Source organism: Drosophila arizonae, chromosome 4, assembly GCF_054131065.1.
Source record: "Drosophila arizonae isolate 15081-1271.41 chromosome 4, UAZ_ARI_1.0, whole genome shotgun sequence".
Classification (NCBI taxonomy): domain Eukaryota; kingdom Metazoa; phylum Arthropoda; class Insecta; order Diptera; family Drosophilidae; genus Drosophila; species Drosophila arizonae.
The window spans coordinates 14,003,059-14,022,410 of record NC_142924.1 but is presented as its reverse complement, the minus strand read 5'-3'; the positions used below and the strand labels follow the sequence as shown (position 1 = coordinate 14,022,410).

At 41.9% G+C, this 19,352-nt stretch overlaps 1 protein-coding gene and 1 long non-coding RNA gene across 2 annotated transcripts; one reads left to right on the top strand and one right to left on the bottom strand.

Annotated features, from left to right (window-relative positions):
• Positions 1 to 143: 143 nt before the first annotated feature.
• On the bottom strand, positions 144 to 16,429 carry Dbx (homeobox protein Dbx). The gene is made up of 5 exons (XM_018009018.2): positions 15,412 to 16,429; positions 11,269 to 12,039; positions 10,982 to 11,086; positions 10,778 to 10,881; positions 144 to 1,230 (listed from the first exon to the last, which is right to left on the bottom strand). Exons 1-5 carry the CDS (start codon positions 15,923 to 15,925, stop codon positions 343 to 345), a joined length of 2,382 nt encoding a protein of 793 aa, XP_017864507.1. The 5' UTR covers positions 15,926 to 16,429; the 3' UTR covers positions 144 to 342.
• On the top strand, positions 3,677 to 12,150 carry LOC149269158 (uncharacterized). Its single transcript, XR_016269675.1, has 3 exons — positions 3,677 to 4,292; positions 4,512 to 4,742; positions 6,487 to 12,150. It is a non-coding gene; the product is annotated as an uncharacterized LOC149269158 (long non-coding RNA).
• Positions 16,430 to 19,352: the final 2,923 nt, after the last annotated feature.

Below are 19,352 nucleotides of genomic sequence, written 5' to 3'. Positions count from 1 at the left end.
AGCAAGGACAAAACCCAATTGCTCTGGCTTCAGTGTACATAGCTTAATTGCTATTGCTGTGCCTCCCCTATCTATCTATCTCTCTCTTTCGCTTTGACCCCTTTTCTATTTCGCTTGTAAATTAAAACATTTCTTAACTAAAATCAGTTGTGAATTGTTCAAAGACCTTTATTTTGTGTTGGAATTTAAATTCGAAAAAATATGCACACATTAAGTACAATAATTAATTAATTAATTCATTAGCTTTATAAGTAGGTATAATGATAATTATGCAAAATGTACAATTAAAAATGCTAAACATATATTTACAAAATAGTTTCCCCTGGCCGCATGTCCTGGCAATCACGTTACGCTTATTTCCTCATCGCTGTCCGAGTTGGAGTCCTCGTAGTCCTCATAGTAGAGCTTCATGAACTCTGTACTCTGAAAGTGGGCAGCCGAAGTGGGCGTGCCGCTGGGCGTCGCCTGCTGCTGCTGTTGCTGCTGTTGTTGTTGCTGCTGTTGTTGCTGCTGCTGGTGATGATGATGCAGTTGCGCAGCTGCTGCTGCGGCTGCCAGCTCCACTTCGCGCATGGCCGTAAAGTGAGGCGAGTGATGGAGCTGCTGCAGTTGCTCGAAGCGGCGCTGTTTGGCCTCCTGGATGCTGCTCTCCAGCTTGAATTTCAGATCAGCGGCCACCAGCTGCTTCTGCATCTCCGCATTGATCTTCGCCTGAAACTCAGCGGCGCTGCCAATGCCCGGCGGCGAAGAGGCTGCCGACGACACGGTGGGCGTTGGTGTGGGCGTGCCCGATTGATCGCCCATCTTGATGCTGGTGAGCAGCGGCGGCGGTGAGCTGATTTGCATGCCATAGCCGCTCGGACCGGTTGGGTGGTTGCTGATGGACGTCGGCGTCGGTGCACCCTCCACAGGCGAGCTGCTGGTGGCAGATTGCGGTGATTTGGGTGTGACAGCAGTCGACGCACTCGCTCCACCTCCAAGCCCTGCGCCTGGCTCATCCTTGGCAGCAGCTGTTGACGCCGCCAGGGGCGGTGGCGTGGCACTGCCGCTGGGCGAGAGCAGCGTCGGCGACAGCGGCGTCAGTGGGCGATCGCATTTGGCGTCTGACAGATCCGGATTGGGATTGTTCTTGTTGGGCAGCGTCTGGTCGCGTGAGCCGCCATTGGCCAGCAGCTCGCGCTCCTTGGAGTTGCGCCACTTCATGCGACGATTTTGAAACCAAATTTTTACCTGCAAATGGAAGTGAAATGGGTAAATTGAATATGTCCAACTACGGATGGATGCCTGTCTGCCACAGCAGTGAAGCTGTCCCGGACGGAGCTGGTAGCTGGGAGCTGAGCTCCCTAAAAACTTTTCATGACCACAGGCGCAGATAAATTCATGGTCAAATTTCAACTTTTCTGGCCAAAAATGTTGCTTGCAAAGTTTCTGTGGTTGCTGCCACAGGGTGGTGCCGGGCTGGGGCTGGCGTGTGTGTGGGCGTGGCTAGGGTTAAAAGTTTGAACTGCAATGCCAACAGCAGACGCTGGCATATCCATAATAAATGCAAATGAGAGACATTTGCTAAGCGGCTACAAATTGATTAGAGGCGGCACAGTGGCCAGATGAAGCAGAGAATGGGAGTGAAAAGAGCATTAAGTGGATCTAGTTCATTTTAAGAATTCTCAGTATGGAGTTGTAAATAAGAAAATTGTGAACAGAATAGAAGAATAGCTGAATGGTGAAAACTAGTAAAATGAGCGAGCAAAGGGAATTGAAAAATTCAAGAGCAATGGAACTGGTTTCTCTTAGAAATTCTGAAGATGTACTTAGGAAAATTATGATCTCTGTGAGAGAACAGCTGAATAAGGATTGAGAAGGACCAAAACTCAAAAGGAATCAGAGAGTGTCAGGACAGGGAAGTGGAACTTGTTAATTTTATGACTAAAAAGGAATATTTTGAACTAGTGCAATCATAAAAATCTAGTTTATGAACTATACTTTTTGACAATTCATAATCTGCTAGAGCCAAAAGCAAAAACAAGCTGAATCAAACAATTTCTTAATTCTTCTCGCATCCCTCGCACTTTTGTCACACTGTGCCCAAAAGTTGGTCCAGCAAAAGTGCTGTAAGCCACTCTCTCTCTCCGTGTGTGTGTGCGTGTGAGTGAGTGTGTTTATGTATTGCTGCATTTGACAGGGACAGTGAGAGACAAGTAGGACGCAAACACTCAAAGCAAATTGCTGGCACCCTGACTACCCTGGCTGCCCGCGACTACCCTGGCCGTTGCCGAAGTTTTGCGACTGTTTTTGAGTTATTATTCAATGGGTGTTTACCTACGCTGTGTTACAGTTACAGTTACAGTTGCACAGTGACGCTGTCTGGGACACCCAGCGGGAGGCTCTCTCTCCGTCTCGCTCTCTCAATTGCAAAACCCCAAAGAGCCAAGCAAATTTGCAACAATTTATAGGGCTGCCCACACACTCACGCTCTCACACACACACACACTGACCATAACACGTAATTAGTTTAAATTTCTTGCTCTAGCACAAATTGATGCGTTAAATTGACTTGTAGTCAACGGCATGGAATAAAACCCACACTCAGGACTCCGGGATATAATCGGCAGGCATATAAATAAATAAACAACAGCGACAACAACAACAACAACAACAATGGGAACACAAACAACGCTGGAAAGTGCTGACATGTTGAACAAGCGATTAACCGCAGAGATTTTTGCCGAACGCCGTCGTCGCCTTCAGCTTACAGCTCTCAGTTCTCAGCTCTCAGTTCTCAGCCTTCAGTCTTCGTCTGTCTCGTCCTCGGCCACGTGCCGAGTTTTGGTTGCCTTTGCGTTTTCAATACGGTTGGGAGGTTTGCTGTTTCACTTACTTCCGGTCATTGAATTTTGCAGCGTCTGTCGCAGCACCCAACCCCACAACCACCCAGCCACCCAACCACCCAAAATGCCGGTCACCACCCACCACGCAGCAATTGAAATAATAAGCTCAGGCGGCGATAAGATTAATGATTATAGCCCAGACCGAAGGCAGAGCCGGAGCCACAGCCAGCGCCATAGACGCAGTCTTCGTCCTGGACCTGAACTGAGCTCGTCGTCTGTTTTTGATGGAAATTAATTATAAAGCGTGCAATTTAGTATGCGTCTACGGGTGGGCAAAAAACTCGACTGGAAAATGAGCCTGAGACTGGACCGCCAACTGCTCCCAGCTCGCCTTGGCATTCCACCTAATCCTCGCCTATGTCCAAGTTTAATGAGCTCGAAATTATGATGTTTGCTTTGGCTTTTAATAGCTTCCATTTGATCTGGCATTCAGCAGGCCAAGGCGTGCATATCTAGAAATAGACTCGCCAACTGTTTGCCTATGGAACCAGTTACTAAATTTAATCCCCTCTTAAATATATATATTACGATTATATACATACACAGCTCAATGGAGCGCTCACATGAATTCAATTAGCGGCAATTCAGTTATAAATGAGTTTTTAGCATGTTTACAAATATTGCGCTTGTTATGGCTAGCATATTATTAATGTATTACAACAATTTTGTTTGTTTGTTTTTATGGTCATTTTAACAAATCATTTATGCATATTATTTTTTAGAGGCATTAGATATCCATTGAGTGAGTCGGCGGCATGCCATTGGTTTAATTATTTTAGCAGTTGAGTATATTTACGATCTATATATGTATGTATAAATGAAAGTACGTGAGAATTTTCTGGACTGTAACATTATAAGCAGCTGAGCCAGAGTGGACCCTCTGTTTACTCTGACTGCTGAGAGCAGATTCCAGCAGCCTAGCCCACACACAGCCCCGCTGAGAGCTGCTACACAGTTGTCATTGAGGTAGAGTCTAACTATTGGATCCTCAAGCAGGGAGAGCGACGAGAGTGAGACAGAGACATGGCTATTCGGCTGAAATGGTTACTTCGGCTATTCGTTGTGGTTGTCGGCATAGAGAGGCGACTATATCAATAACATAGTATTTGTGAGACCAGCATTTGAGGTTGGAGAGCCTGAATATCGATCTGCCTGTGCTCGTTCTGCCTATGCACTCTCCTCATATACGAGCATATTCTATTTAAGGCGCGCTTACTTAATGAATAAAGGCATTCTTAAATTGAAGCTCAAGGCGATCGGACGTTGCTCTCATATATCATATAAATATTGTACATTGCGCCCTATATCAGAGGAAGTTGCTGCTTTCTTTCTGGTTTACATATTGATTTAAACATATATCATAAAAATATGTATAGTGCTTAAACAAAAACCATTTTCTGTATAATTGTGAGCTAACAATAGTTTAACATAGAGCTAAAAAATTAGTTGTTTTGCATAATATAGTATAATATAATATAATATAATATAATATAATATAATATAATATAATATAATATAATATAATATAATATAATATAATATAATATAATATAATATAATATAATATAATATATTATAATGCAATATTCATGCATAATTCTCCCCTATCATTCATCTCTCTTCTAGAACTTCAGTCACTGACAGTTACTAACATCAAGAGCTATTCGCCTGCCTATCTGCCCAGCTCTATCAGCAGTGCTGCAGACAGCTCTAAAGACCTTCAGCTATTAGCTACTGTATGCACTCCAATCAAGCGTTTAAATGACTCTCATCTGATCTCGTGCCATCCCCTATCACTACTCCACGCCGGCAGTAAGCAGTCGACACATTATCCTGTAACAGTTTCAGCCCCAATTGGTAAGTGAGTAACAGATTTTTCTGACACGCAGCCCGCCTAGCATTTGTTTGAAGTTTTTATAAAGCAGGCAGCGCGGCGAGCGTGTGGAAAGAGGCGAAGGCAAGTTGGCAGAAGGGCGGCTGAGGGGGAAGAGCTGTTACGCTCAGTCCGTTTAGCTACAAATTGTTTTGGCCGCCCTTTTTGCCGAAAATTGACTTTGGCAATGAGCACAAGCTGTTGTTTGTGTGGCTGACTTGGCTGGGAGTCTGAGTCTGAGACGGTGACGGAGACGGAGACGGGGTCGGAGTCTGAGATTGGGACAGGGACAGGGACAGATATTGGGTGTGGGTGCGGCAACATATGTTAACTAATGAGGCCGTTGCTAGCTGTGGGGTTGCTTTGTCAAGGCTCAGCTCGGCTCGACTCGACTCGACTCGGGCTGTCATTCGATACGCTGCGTAATAGCGTATTAAATAGTCTGCTACTATTTGCCAAAGTCATTTCAAGTCATTTCGTCTACGTTTTGGGTTACCATGGCCCACACTCCAGCGCAGTCCACTCTGCCTGACTGTGGTTATTGTTTTAGGGCCCTCGCTCGCCCCCTTCTCCACTTTGTCCCTCTGGCATTTATTTAGCAATTTGTCATAAATTTATTTTGTAACCAAAGCTGCAAATGATGGTTTTTAATGTTTCTCAATCGTTTTTGCCAGTCAAGGGAAATGGAATTCGAGTTACAAACACATTTGAGTAGGATTCAACTGCTTTTTGATAGTCGTAAATGTGGCTAAATGCTTCAAGCGACTTGCTCTTTAATAAAATATTTAAGCCATGCTTAAGTTAGATATAGCTTAAAGTATATATCTTAATGCATCTGCAGAACTTTTGTAAATCTGTCTCTGATCAAGACAAAGCCATTAAGAAGCCAGCAAGGCTCTTAAAAAAACAAGTTAGGTTGACAAAAAAGAGCAAGGCTTGGCTCTTTTATTATACACATATGCACTAAATACACATACACATATATACATTCTTTATGGCATTAACCCTCGTGTATGCACAGATTATTTATATAATACAAATTGATTTAAAGCGTTCGCGGTTTGAGTAAATAATAAAAAGCAGCAAAAGCAAAATGACAAACAAATGAAAATTCAAATGAAAAAAAGAGGAAAGGAACTGTCTGCCAAACCTCACACACACACGCACACCCTCGTCGGCGCAGACAACCGAAATAAAGATAAAAATATTTATAACGTGAAAATGCCAAAGAGTACCAAATGCTGAAGCACGCAGAGTTTTCACAGTTGATTGCGAGCCTTGCGTCGCTGTCTGTAAATCTGTTTTATTTATTTTTTTCGCTTCGGCTTTGGTTTGGCTTTGGCTTTGGCTTTAGCTGCTTCCATTTGGCGGGCGTTCCCCCATTTTTTCGACAAATCAAAAACAGACGAATTTGTTTTGGACATGACACTTAAAAAGTTGCTGCCGGCTGACACGTGTGTGTGTGTGTGTGTGTGTATGCGTCTATGTGCGTGTGTGTGTATTGTGCGGGGGTTGCTAAAGGGCCAACTCGTTTAGCGCGTTCCTCTGATATCAGCGCGAATCCTTGAGCTTTGCTTTGTGCATTGATTTAAAAATGCAAATCAGTTTATAGAAATTCTTGGCCTCAAGATGTTTACATTTCCGCTTACTGTGTTTGGCATGGTGTGGCTGTTGTTGTTGCCGGCTCTTGGTGGTTTGAAGTGTCATTAATGGCAATTAAATTTATAGCTGGCGGATTATGAGGCTGGTAACTGTCACTGCCAGGCAGCAGTCGAATGCTGAATGCTGAATGATGAAGGGAGCGAGCTCTTACACCATGGCATACACACCCACTCCATTCCCCACGAGCTCAATATAAACATAATCAAAGCGTTGCACGTGAGCTGCATGCAGGAGTACAGGAATCATCAAACGCACATAAATCGCGTGGTTAGCTGCGCGCGTTAATAAACGCGCACGCGTTTTCTTCTCCTTCATTTTTTGTACAAACGATTTTCAAGTGCGTTTGTTAAAATCGCAATAAACGTTGCAATGAACAACACTCGAAATGATGAATCACCTGCGCGGTTGGCATCAATGCAACCGTTTGTCAACCGCAAGGCACGCGGGCTGCAGCTAGGCTCACTGCTGCACTGGCCATATATTTATGGCCGATGGTGTGGCACGGAGGGCAGCGTGCAGCAAATGAACAGCAATGGCAGCGCCAATTGAACAACAAAAAGTGCAGCACGACAAAGGACATTGCGAAGCTCTTAAATCATATTGCATACAACTAGGCGCCAGGACACGCGCTGCAATGCAATACCCACACACACACACATACACACACATAGCCACACCACTTCTCATTCTCCGAGTGTCACTTGAGTGTGAATATCCGCACTCGTTCATCACCCACAGCCCACACCTATACACACACTCGACCACAAGCGCTGCGCTGCGACCCCCGCTTGGCTGTTAATGGAGCCGGTGTCGCCATCGCCGCCGGCTGGACAACACTTTGTCCTTTGTCCAGTCGCCCAGAGAGAGAGAGAGAGAGAGAGAGAGAGAGAGAGAGTGGGAGAGATGGAGCAGAAACCTCGGACCCTGGACTGGACCAACTGCTGCGATTTGACTGAGAGTTTTTCTGACATTTTTGCACATTTTTTAAACGTCTCTGCTTTGGCTCTTTCGGCTTTGTTTTTGACGCCATCCCGTCGACATTTTCATTTTCCCATTTGACAAAGTGCAATTGATGAATGCTTTGATTTCATCACTACAAAAAAAAAGTAACTGAAAAAATAAAAAACTGCTGCTTTGAACATTTTTGTACTTCAAAGATTAATGGCTGAGCTCTGGCCAATAATCATAAAATAATTGTAAGTCCGAGCGTTCTACACACACCAAAGACCACAATAGAAAATTTAGAGAAAAGCAAATCTTTGACGTTGCCTAAATGAAAATTCACAATATTTTCTTTGAGCGAAATAACTGTAGCTTAGCTAAATTCAGGAGTTGACTTTAGTCTTAGTCCTTGACTTTAAGATCAACTATGGTTGCGCTGGGAAAATCTAGCTATTCTTTAGAAAACTAAAAGCCATAAAATAAAATATTGATATTTTACATAGTTTACGAGCTTCACTTTTAGGCAGTATATCTAGAATCAATCACATTGATATAATCTATGATATTATATTCCATTACAAGCTACGGCTCCGATCATTTAACCATTTATTACAACAAAAACTTGTTTGGGTATATAGAGTATATAGCTCTAAACTTTTTGTTTTACACGAAACCAATGGGAAAATTAATCTGCCCAAGGAAAGCTAATGACTAACGACTTTTAGAAAGTCTATTGTCTTGACTTGACCAGCAATTCGCGATTCGATATTTTATCGCTTGTCACATCGAGCCAAGATGAATTTATTCTATATTTTGATCAGATTCTCATAAAGATAAATAATTTTCTATATCGAATTTCTGGTCTTTCGGGCATGTTACATTCTAGTTGCGTTTTCTATAACACTTATATTTCTGAAAAAAAAAAAAATTAGATATACTACGAAGCTTCTAGCATATACTTAATTAAAACAAACAGAGGCTAACCATAGCCTAGATCAACAACTTTTTCAGTAATCAATTCCACCTCAAAGGCTGGTTTTGTTTTGATTTGAGATATTAAAATGCACATTTCTATTTCCAATATGCCGTAATAAATACCTGTTTATTAAACAAACGCAGTTCGACTTACACTAGTTAGATAATTTAATACGTCAACTATCTAATTAACCTTACAAAGCAGAGCTGGGGGCAGGGGCAACAGCGCGGCCCATGCTAATGTGGACACCTTTGCATGCTGACGTCATCTGGCTGGTATTATACGATCATTAGACTGTATCTGTGTTTATTTGATGATCGATCGGCCGCATGCAGTGGCCTGTAAGAAAGGGGCGTAACCATGCATGCTGATGATGAATTCATGCCCCGCTCTCGCTGACAAATGCAACTGGACACGCTTATTGCGTAATTATGAAATTTTTATGAATCATATGCAGTTCGGCAACCAAAAAAAAGAGCTGCACTAATTTGGCGTGAGATTGTCAGCATCATCATCAGCAACATCATCAATGGCAGCGCAACGTCTGCTGCTCATTTACCCCCTCCTCCTGCTCCTATACATGCACCACCGTCCGATGACAACTCACAGTTGGCCCATTGATTGAGTTGTGATCGATTACATTTTGACAAGGCCAAATTGGACATGCCAAATTTTGCAGTAGCAGCAGCAGCAGCAGCGAACGGCAGCAGCAGGAGCAGCGGTAACTGCAGGAGTAGTAGCAGCAGCCATGTGAAAAATTCACTGGCGAAAATGTGTCCCAATTGTATTTTCTCTCATACGTTTTTTAAATTGTTCAGAAAGATGCAAGCGTTACGCATGAAATCATTTCGGAATCAATGTGGCATAGCATGCACATACGTATGTGTATGTATGTATATATTTGTATATAATCAGCCAATCTCCTAAGCAACTGAATTAAAGGGATTCAGGGTCATGTTCTATCCTTGATGTGGCCAAAGAGTTGATTATATACCCTATTTTATTCTATATATAATGTCATATCTACATTCATACTTAATAATTATTATATTGTCAGTAATAGTAAGCTTCAATTTATTGGTTATAAATTCTCTTGGAAGTAAAAATACCTTTCTCTTCAGTCTTTTGCTTCCAATCTGAAAGTTAACTTTTATATATATAATATAATTAACACAATGCACAATAACTATTATTATAAGGAATAGTAAACAAAAAGAAATCCCAAAGTCAATCTGAATCGACTTATTATCCTTATCCTTATTAACTTATTCCTGCTCTTACTTTTCATGCCTTGCACTTTCAACAATTTTTCTTTTCGCTATAAGGGAACAAACAAAAAATTTAATTTAATTATGCCGCGTTGGCGCAATCAATAAAAGACAGCCCCCCATGCCAACCCCCACCCCTTGGCCTGGCTAGCTGAAATGAATTTCTTATGGCTCGTTATAATTTCATTATATGTATTTCGATAGCAGGCGACCTCTCGCTCTCTCTATATATATATACACACACATACATATACACGGCTAAGATGAGCGACTGCGCATTTAAAGGAAGCACGCCCCCGCCCCTGGGCAACTAACCCCCCTCGAACGACGACGACGACGGCGACGGCGACGGCGACGACCTGTTATACGTTGGCTTGGCTTCCATTTTGCGCTGCGCAGCCATTGCTGAGAGCTTTTCGCAGTTTTTGAGGGCGGAGTTTTATTTAGCCCTGCTTTATGGCTGTTATTTTATGTGTCTTTGCTTTACATATTATTATTACTGTTGTTGTTGCTGTTGTTGTTGTAAAAGCTGATTTGAAAAGTTTTTGGGGGTAAATTGTTTATGCGTGGTTAAAAATCATTTTCATAATGGCATAATATTACGTTTATTATGAGCTCGTCTGCGAGCAGTTTATTGATTTCCATTTTCGGGATTTGTTTATGGTAAATTGGCAGAGCATCAAATTTTATAGTAGCAGAACCGCTTTTCTTTAAGTGCACCGATAGCTTAAGAAAGTTGAGAAAGTAGGTAGAATCTTTCAATGGAAAAAGGGGATACGGGAAATAAGTATTTATAATAGATGGTTAATCTGTTAAATTGTAATTTGTAAAAGGGGAAAAGTAAGTAAGTAAAGTGAAAAACCTTCTGCATGTTGGCAGAACTTTTGAAAGTTAGATCAGAGAAATATTCTAATTTCAATAGCTGTGAAATAGAATAGATTGAAGCGAGTGAGACTTTCAGGAAGATATAAATAATACAAAAGAAATAGATCATTCATATTTCACTTCAATTAAAGAACTGTTGCATCAAATTTAATTGAAATGAAGAAACCTATATGAGCCAGATAGTCAAAGAAGAATTCTAGAACCAGCAACATTTTTATAGCCATATATTAGACTGAGCTTTTCGAATAACCTGTCGACATTTCTAATATAGAAAGCAGCAACTCACCTGAGAGTCCTTTAGGCCCAGTCTCTCGGCCAGTTTCTTGCGATCTGGCTTGCTGATATATTTCTGCTGTTGAAAGCGTTTCTCCAGGCCCTTGCGCTGCGAGTCTGCATGGGAAAAGAGCAACAGTTAGCGCCGCAAAACCACAAGGCAAACAGAACGGAGCAGAGGAGAACAGAGCGGGGAGGGAGAGCTCCCACTACGAACCTGAGAAGACGGCACGCCGCATCATGCCACGGCGAGGCTTGCCACGTGTCGAATGCGCCCAGGGGAAGCCCTGGCCCGGCGGCAGGGGAAACACTTGGGCACCAACTGCAATTAAACATATTGGGGAAATGCATTAGACAATTTTGTGTGTGTGTGTGTGGGGAGGGGGCTTGGTCAGTGGGCACTTGTTAATGAGCGCCATGGGGTGTCCAATTGTTGTTAGGCAGAGCAATTACGAGGCATTAGATTGTGGCACCACCGCCACCACTGCCGCCAATCGCACTTACCACTCATGTAGGGATTGCGACAGTGCGCCAGCAGCGAATGCAAATGCGGATGGTTCAGGGTGTGGGGCAGAAAGGGAGTTGGCCGACTGGGCATGGGCTTCGCAATCACCGGATGCATGGCTGGTGGCGGGGGTGTCGGATGTGCTCCGGCCCCTGCCCCGACGCCGCCGCCGCCTCCTGCCGCCTGTCCAGTCAACTGTTGTTGCTGTTGTAGCTTTTCTTGCGTTAATCTTCGATTGTTGTTGTCCTCGTCGATTTCATGCGGTCGACCATCGAGGGCAGCATTGTTGCTGCTGCTGCTGTTGTTGTTGTTGCTGCTGTTGTTGTTGTTGTTGGAATTGCTGTTGCTGCTACTGTGATTGTTGTCGCTATCACTAATTGTGCTGCCAGGTGACGACGAGGATGCTGCCGTCGTTGCTGTGGTTTGCGGTTGACAACTATTGCCGTGGTTGTGCTGCTGCTGCTGCTGCTGATGCTGATGCTGATGCTGTTGATGCTGATGCGTTAGAAATGCGGGATGCGGAAAGTGTGCATGGGCATGATGATGCAGTGGGTGCGACAGGCCCAATGGCGCCTGCCCCACCAATGCCTGATGGTGTTGCTGATGGTGATGTGGCGCCAGCGACTGTTGCTGTTGCTGCTGGTGTTGCTGTTGGTGCTGCTGCTGCTGGTGTTGTTGTGCGTGATGATGGTGCTGCTGATACTGATGTGTGTGATGTTGCATAAAGTTCTGTTGTAGATAAGGCCATATATGCTGTGGTTGCATGAACTCTGTAAAGAGAGGGAGAGAGAGAGAGAGAGAGACAGGTGTTTAAATAAATTGAATTGTATGTGTTAATTAAATTTATAGATTTTCCATTTGAGCAATATATAAGGGAATAGTGATATGAACTAGATGCTGAATGGTATGTACATATAGGAAGCATATACATAGGTTTGTTAAGCTTTTTGGCTTTGAAATAAACTTGATTACTCTTTCAAATTGTGAGCCTTAAGATTAACTTAATTAGGTCAAATATTTCTCAAAACTTGAACTGTTTAGGAATAGAATAGGAATAGAAGATTGTCTTTAATGTTAGAACTGCCATCTTATGTTTGACTATCTTATTACTTTGTTTTTAAATTTTTGTTTATATGATCTTGAAGAAGTTTCGTTTCTTTTTAACCAAATAAACGACATTTTGAAAACATTTAATTATAAAGTTCTATAAAGTATCCACAAAGAATTTCTGTTCTTAAAAGCTTTTGCCTGGAAATATGTTAGGAGATTCATCGTACATCGGATAGAAAATACTAACTAGAAAGCAATACAATCATAAATAACATCTTTCACAAAATAGAGAGTAGTAATTATCATATTTTAAGCTAGTATTAAAAGTCCTGCACAATAATAACCATATCAATATAAGTATATATATATACATTTAAACAATATCAATATGTTTCCCCATAGCTCCCATCATTCATTCCCCAAGATCTGATAAAATGAATGGCACTTCAAAGTGTCTGCTCTTAAGCCTATCAACGCGCACTTCCAGAAGCAAGCACCCACAATCTTATAAAACACATACACACGCCCATATTATCAGCCCCCAAATATCTTGTCAAGAAATCAACCCTTTCGCATGTGTGTGCCTGTGTGTGTGTGTGAATGTCTTGGCTCTGACTGCACAGCAGATGCTGCTTTGAAGTGTCAAACTGGCATAATTAAACAGCTCGCAGCTCGCAGCATCCAATTTCGTTGGATCTCCCCCATCCACACACACACACACACACACACACAACCTCTCACACTCACACAGCTGACAACACATTCAAAAACTTTAAACACACGCACACACTCAGCAGACACACACCTTGAGTGCAGACACCGCCAACGCCTCCATTGTGCGATTAGAGTTCATGTGGAAGGCAAACAAAAGTTTTGCGCGTTTGATGCTGGAGCTGTTGGCTCGGTGGGGCCTGGGGAAAGATTTTGGCGCTTTGTGGCCGCATTTCAATTTCTAATTAAATTAAGCAGCAGACGCCACTCACAAATACACACACAGACACGCACACACACACACACAGTGCTTGGCGCTGCAGGATATGATTTTAATTCGATTAGAGCGACTGAAACAATTAACGTATTAACGCCTCTTTAGTTTGCTTTGTGTGTGTGTGTGTGTGTGTGTGTGTCTGTTTGTTTTATATGCTATAGTTGTGGCTAAAGTTTTTGGTGTGCGCCATTTGTTTGTATTTATCTGTGTGTGTGCGTTGGCCACATGTGTGCCTAATGAGCGCACAAATTAAGTTATAATTGTTCGCATTGTTTGTTTGGGCTCTTCAGCGGGTTTTCCTAGCGCTTTTTGCCTCTGTAGTCGCGGCAAATGCCAAAAATTGTCGCCACCAAAAAGTTTTGGCCAATTGGTTTATTACGCGGAAAAAGTTAATTTGTGGCGATGCCAAATATAATTGCCATGCGATAGCATTTCTTTTGACTGATGAGGATCTAAAAAACTCTTGGATAATAAGCTGAACATTTTCATGCATCAATAGTTAGCAATATTTATAGCTTTTAAAGAAGGAAAATAAAATGTAGCAGATTTATACAAAAGTGAGCTGAAGTGTTAAGGTGTAAGGGAAAAGTAAAGGCTAAGGGTAGAGCGCTGCTCATATATAATCCAAGTAAAGCAAATGTTATTTAAATTTTGATCAATGCAGAATATTTATATATAGTTTTTATGATAAGCCTATTGAGAAGCCAAATTTAATTCATTATATTAAATAAATTATTTATTCAATTAATTATATTAAAGTATATAAGCGAATAGATTTTGGCTTTAAAGGAGCTCTAGCATACTTTTATTAGATCCCTCAATGAAAATGGGAAATCAGAATATTATATATTTGTAAAGCTCTATTATTCATTTAAATTCTTGAATAAAAAATGTGTGTACAAAAAGAATATAGAAGTAAATTGTAATATGAACAGTTGAAACAGCAACGCAAGGAGAATTCAACTGAATACGAAGAGACGTTGATATTGAGGACCTACTTAAGATGTCAATGAATTCCTGTCAAAGAATATTTTCATTTCATCAAATATGCAATGTAATAAATATTGATATTATATTCATCACGGTATTTGTATACATATATACCATGAAAACATAATGATCTTGATTATGACTCACCAACCCAAAATACCAAAATATTCTTTCTCAAACTAGCTTATTCTATTTTGCTAAACTAAACATTTCTTAAATCAGTGCTAAGCTATAAAGATCATTATCAGTAATCAAAAACCATTTATAATACTAATCGCAGTACTTTCCCATCCTTTATAACAATCTCTGGTTATTACCACAAACATACATAATTTGGCAACCTTAGCCACGCTTTTGCCATAAAATCAACGCAAAAATCGTGCAGAAAATCGTTACTCAATAGAAATCGCATAAAAAAGGTGATAAAAAACAATAAAACAGAAAGGAATCAGCCCACTCATTAATAATGGAAGACACATTAAATCCCACAAGCCTAAACGGTTCAGTCGCAGCCAAAGAATTTGCCAGCTCAGTGCTAATAAAAAAGAAACTGGATGAAATGTGACGCAGTTACAGTGACTGATACACAATTAGACACGCCTACTTTTTGTTTGAGGCAGCCAGAGCGATACAAAGAGCAACCCAGGTCGAACCCTCGCACAGCTGAGCAGCACGCGCAGCCGCAAAAGGAACTCGGAAATCGGGAATCGGAAATCTGAACACGGAACTCGGAGCTCGGAACTGGTTTATGCGCATTTGGTTCTGGTGGCGGCAACGGATGGACTTAGCGACGGCTCAGATACAATAATTTAAACATGATTAGGCCTGGTTGTGTTTTTACAGCCGTGCAAAGCCGAGCAGCGCAGAGCAGAGCAGAGCAGCGCCGCCTCAAGGGCTTAAGGTGCACAATAAACTAACTGCATAAAAAATAGATGATAAAAACCCTTCGATGGGAGGTTCCTCCTCCTTTTGTTTGGCTCACAAAGTTGTTATTCTTTGGGCTTTTCATATCGCAATTGTATTTGAATTTCTGTTATTGTTTGGCATTAGGCACGGCAAATTAATTGGCAAGCCGCGTTTATTGCCCGCCGGTCTGGCGGGATGGTGGCCTTACCGTTCCTCACGCGCACTCCTTCGCGTGTGTCGCCCAGGATGGCAGATACGCTGAACTTCAGTATGGGCTTGCTGTTGTTATCCTTGAGGATGGTGGTGGCGCCGCTGCTGGTGCTGTTGGAGGTCTCCTTGGGCTCCACTTTGGGCAATTTGATTGCCTCTCGCTCCAGCTCGTCGTCCAGCTCCTCTTCGTCCAGATGGGGCGCCTCGACGCTATCGATGTCCGCAACAATTTCGTCCTCATCCTCGTCGTCTTCATCCTCATCCATGTCCATTTCCTCGATGCTGTCCACACTCTCTGCACGATTCTCACGGCACTTATCACATTTGTAGCCGCGCTTGCCACAGTTGCACGTCTTGCACAGCAGCTCGGCGGAGTTGCGCTCCTCCGGCGCCGGCTCGTTCGGGCCGCGGCTCAGCAGCATCTCGCTGAGGCTCGACTTTAGCTGGCTCTCACTGTAGCTCTGGGCGCGCTGTGCATGCAGTAGGCTGTCGACGAGAAACGCCGTCGACATCACGTGCCGTCTCAACTACTTGCAATAGACTAGTGTCTCTATATGTATGGCCACTGCTGTGTGCGCGCCGCGTAACCGTCGAGTGTTCGATTCGTACTGAAAGACAGCATCCAACAGGGATTGCTGTTGCTGCTGCTGCTGCTGTTGCTGCTGCTGCCTCTGCTCCTGCCCGGGCGTCGCAGCAGCGCCCCAATTTTTAGGGGTTGCTCTACGGTGGTTGGTCTGTTTCTCCTGCCCAGTCGCTGCTCGTTTATGTGGCACGTGACGGCCTCCTTATGTATGTATATGTGTGAGTGCGCGCGTGTGTGTGTGTGTGTGTACATGCCTATATCCACTCTTGGCTCTCTTTGTATGTGCTTTTGAGTCCTGTTGCCGTTATTGTTGTTCGCTTTTTATTTGATTTTATTTGTGTGAAAACAATAAAAATTTAATTTTCTTGTTTTGTTGCCTGCCTTGAACTGCTCTCATGTTTGATATTCTCTGTGTTGGTGTGTTTGTTTTTTTTTTTTTTTGTTGCTTTCTATTATTTATTTTGTATGTTTTGCCACCATTTTGTTGGCGCTCTCTTGCCTTCTCTGTCGCTTTCTCTTTCTGTCTCTGTCGCACAGCTGATCCTTTGCTTTGAGCACAGTGTGATTTGTGCACAGTGGATTTGAAGAGAGTTATTTTAACTCTAGGTAGAATTAATTTTAATAAGCAAGTACATTTGCTTCTTTATAAATTTTAAATATTATGCTATAATACAAATATTTAAAAAATAAAAAAATATTTGATTAATCAGTAACTGTAATGTTAATGTAAATTTTTGCTTGTGCAAAAATATTTACAATAAATTAAATTTCAACAAATAAATTACTCAAAATTAATACCTAAAATTTAATAAAACTAATTTTAAGAATATTATAAATTTATATAAAATATAATATAATTATATAATGTAAAAAATTATGAAAAATTATGTATATATATTTTTTTAATAAATAATATATAAATATAAAATTATAATATATATTAATTGCATTTTTATTTTCAAAATTTGTTTCTTATTAATATGGCTATAAAATATTAATAAGTAGTTCCTCAATTTAATAAATACTACATATTTTTGCAGAAGTAATGCCATATGGAATACCCATGGAAAGTTTTACTAATTCAATATTTCTTTGGAAAGAAAGTTTTCTAATTTTCGTTTTAGTTCTAGCTCATAAGGTAAATTACTTTCTTGGTCTGCCAACTAAATTATTTATATAAATTTCAGAAATGGTCAGTTGAATTGGCTAGAACAAATTGCTCTGCTGCTGCTCAGTGTCCAACGTCCGGTGTCCAATGTCCACACACAATTTGGTGCAGCAGCGACAGCGTTTGGCAAACAGGCGTCAGGAGTCAGTAGATTAACTTTTATTATGACCGCAAATTAGTTGTCCTCGGCGCGTTGATGACGACAATCGACAATGATGACTTATTTACTAGACAGTCAGCAGCAACAGCAACAGCAACAACAACAATAGAGCCAGCATTGCAGCACTTTTGGCCAAGTACATAGAGAGTTGGCCAAGGATAACAGAGCTCTGCTTGGTTTACATAAGCTTAGCAACTGGCGCTGCTTGTCCTTTTGACTTTTATGTGTGCGCTGCTGCTCTATTGTACAATACATGCATAAGACTAGCTCACACACATACACGCACACACACTTACATGCACACACGCACACAGAGAGACATGGAGAAAAGCAACCCTTGTTGTGGCTACGCTGAGCAGCAAACGAAAAGTGCAAGTGCTCGTCCTTGTGCCCCTATTGCGATTGCTTTGTGGGCGTGGCCTCACTCGAATTGGAAACTCATCATCAAACAGCGCGGAGCACTCTCAGCGCCAACAATAAGAATAAGGATAACAAAGCCAGCGAGTATAAGTATATGTGAGAGCTAAACATATATATACACATATATTCATATGTATGTGCGTGTATGTGTGTGAATGTGTGTGTGTGTGTGTGTGTTATACTGGCTTTGTTTTGGCAGCCTTTTTGCGCTGCCATTTGTGGGTTTTTGCTTTGCAAAGGATTACTCCGCATCCTGCCACTGCCACTGGCAGCGAGTACATAAAACATGCTCATATAAGCGTATAAATATGTGATAATAATGATTAAAAGTTCTCATCATGCCAAGCCATCATCATTTATGCAAAGGATTTCCACCATGTGCCCTGTGTGTGTGTGTGTGTGTGTGTGTGTGTATCTCTTTCTCTCTCTGTCTTGCTCTCCTTTTCTCTGTCTCTTTCTTTCGGATTGTGTGTCCCAACATTTTTATTTGGCACCGCAGCTATGCGACGGCTTCTGCTCCACTATATGGGTGGCTTTGTCGCTTTGTGGCGCTGCGAGATTGCGCTTAAGCAGATGATTTCAATTTTCCACAATTTGGTGCTTTGCCAATTGTTGTGCCTGTATATGTGTGTGTGTGTGTGTGTGTAAATCTCTTTGTTGCCTGCCTTAATATGAGGACAATTATTTGATAAGTGGGCTGAATGTGCAGCAGCTCCTGTCGCGCTCCTTGACATGTGTCTGTGTGGGCGGGGAAGGAAAGGGTTCTCGCCATTCAGATTCTGTGTGGATCTGGCATCCCTCAGCCCTCAGCCCACAGCCCACAACTCGGGTGTTAAAGGCAAAGTTTTAATTGTTTTTATTTATATTTGTTTGCGGCGCCTATTTGGGGGCTCTCTGTGTGTTTCGGGCTGGCAAAGCGTTTGCTGAATTGGAAATATGTAAATCGTTTGAGTTTTGTGCTCCACTTAAATAAGTTTTATCAAGTCCTTTGTATGGGGTATTTGTTGTGTCTGTACAGTGGAGCTATTGTTGCCTTTTTAGGCAGCGAAAATTTATTCTTTGTCTAGCTAAATTCTATATAAAGTCAAAGTTTATTTGGATTTTAAAATATTTCCTTTTAATTTTATTCAATTTAGATGTTTGTACTTAAAGTATTTTGTATCGGCACAAAAGGTAACATTTAAGTGGAATCTCTATCAAGGTAAACTTCGCTGAGATGCTCGTCTCTCACAGCGACTGAAAGACTTTGTCAACTCGAGAGACTATTAAGAGGCGGTGGGGGGTAGATGACTGCAGCAGCAGCAGCAGAAAGACAGCCACTACAGCTACAGGCCAACAGGCAATGAGACTGTTTGCGGAAAATGCCAATGGAATGGATGTGACAGGCGCATCATTATATGGATATCATTATATCGTGTACTCGTATCTCGTGTGTATCGGCGTGGCGAGGACTACAATGGATGCCGATTGCACGCGGAGCCAAAAAGAAGGTTAAATGTCACAAGATGCTGCACACGGTTGTAGCTGACAAGCCTGGAGCACATATATGTTTCGAATGGGGGCGTGCATGGGCAATATAATAAAGAGCAAACATTTATACACGACACT

Coding starts and splice junctions, on each gene's coding strand:
- Dbx (XM_018009018.2), bottom strand. CDS start 15,925: ATGTCGACGGCGTTTCTCGTCGACAGCCTACTGCATGCACAGCGCGCC. Junction 12,040..15,411: donor AGGAGTGCGCGTGAGGAACG/GTAAGGCCACCA, acceptor CTCTCTTTACAG/AGTTCATGCAACCACAGCAT. Junction 10,882..10,981: donor GCGGCGTGCCGTCTTCTCAG/GTTCGTAGTGGG, acceptor TTTCCCATGCAG/ACTCGCAGCGCAAGGGCCTG.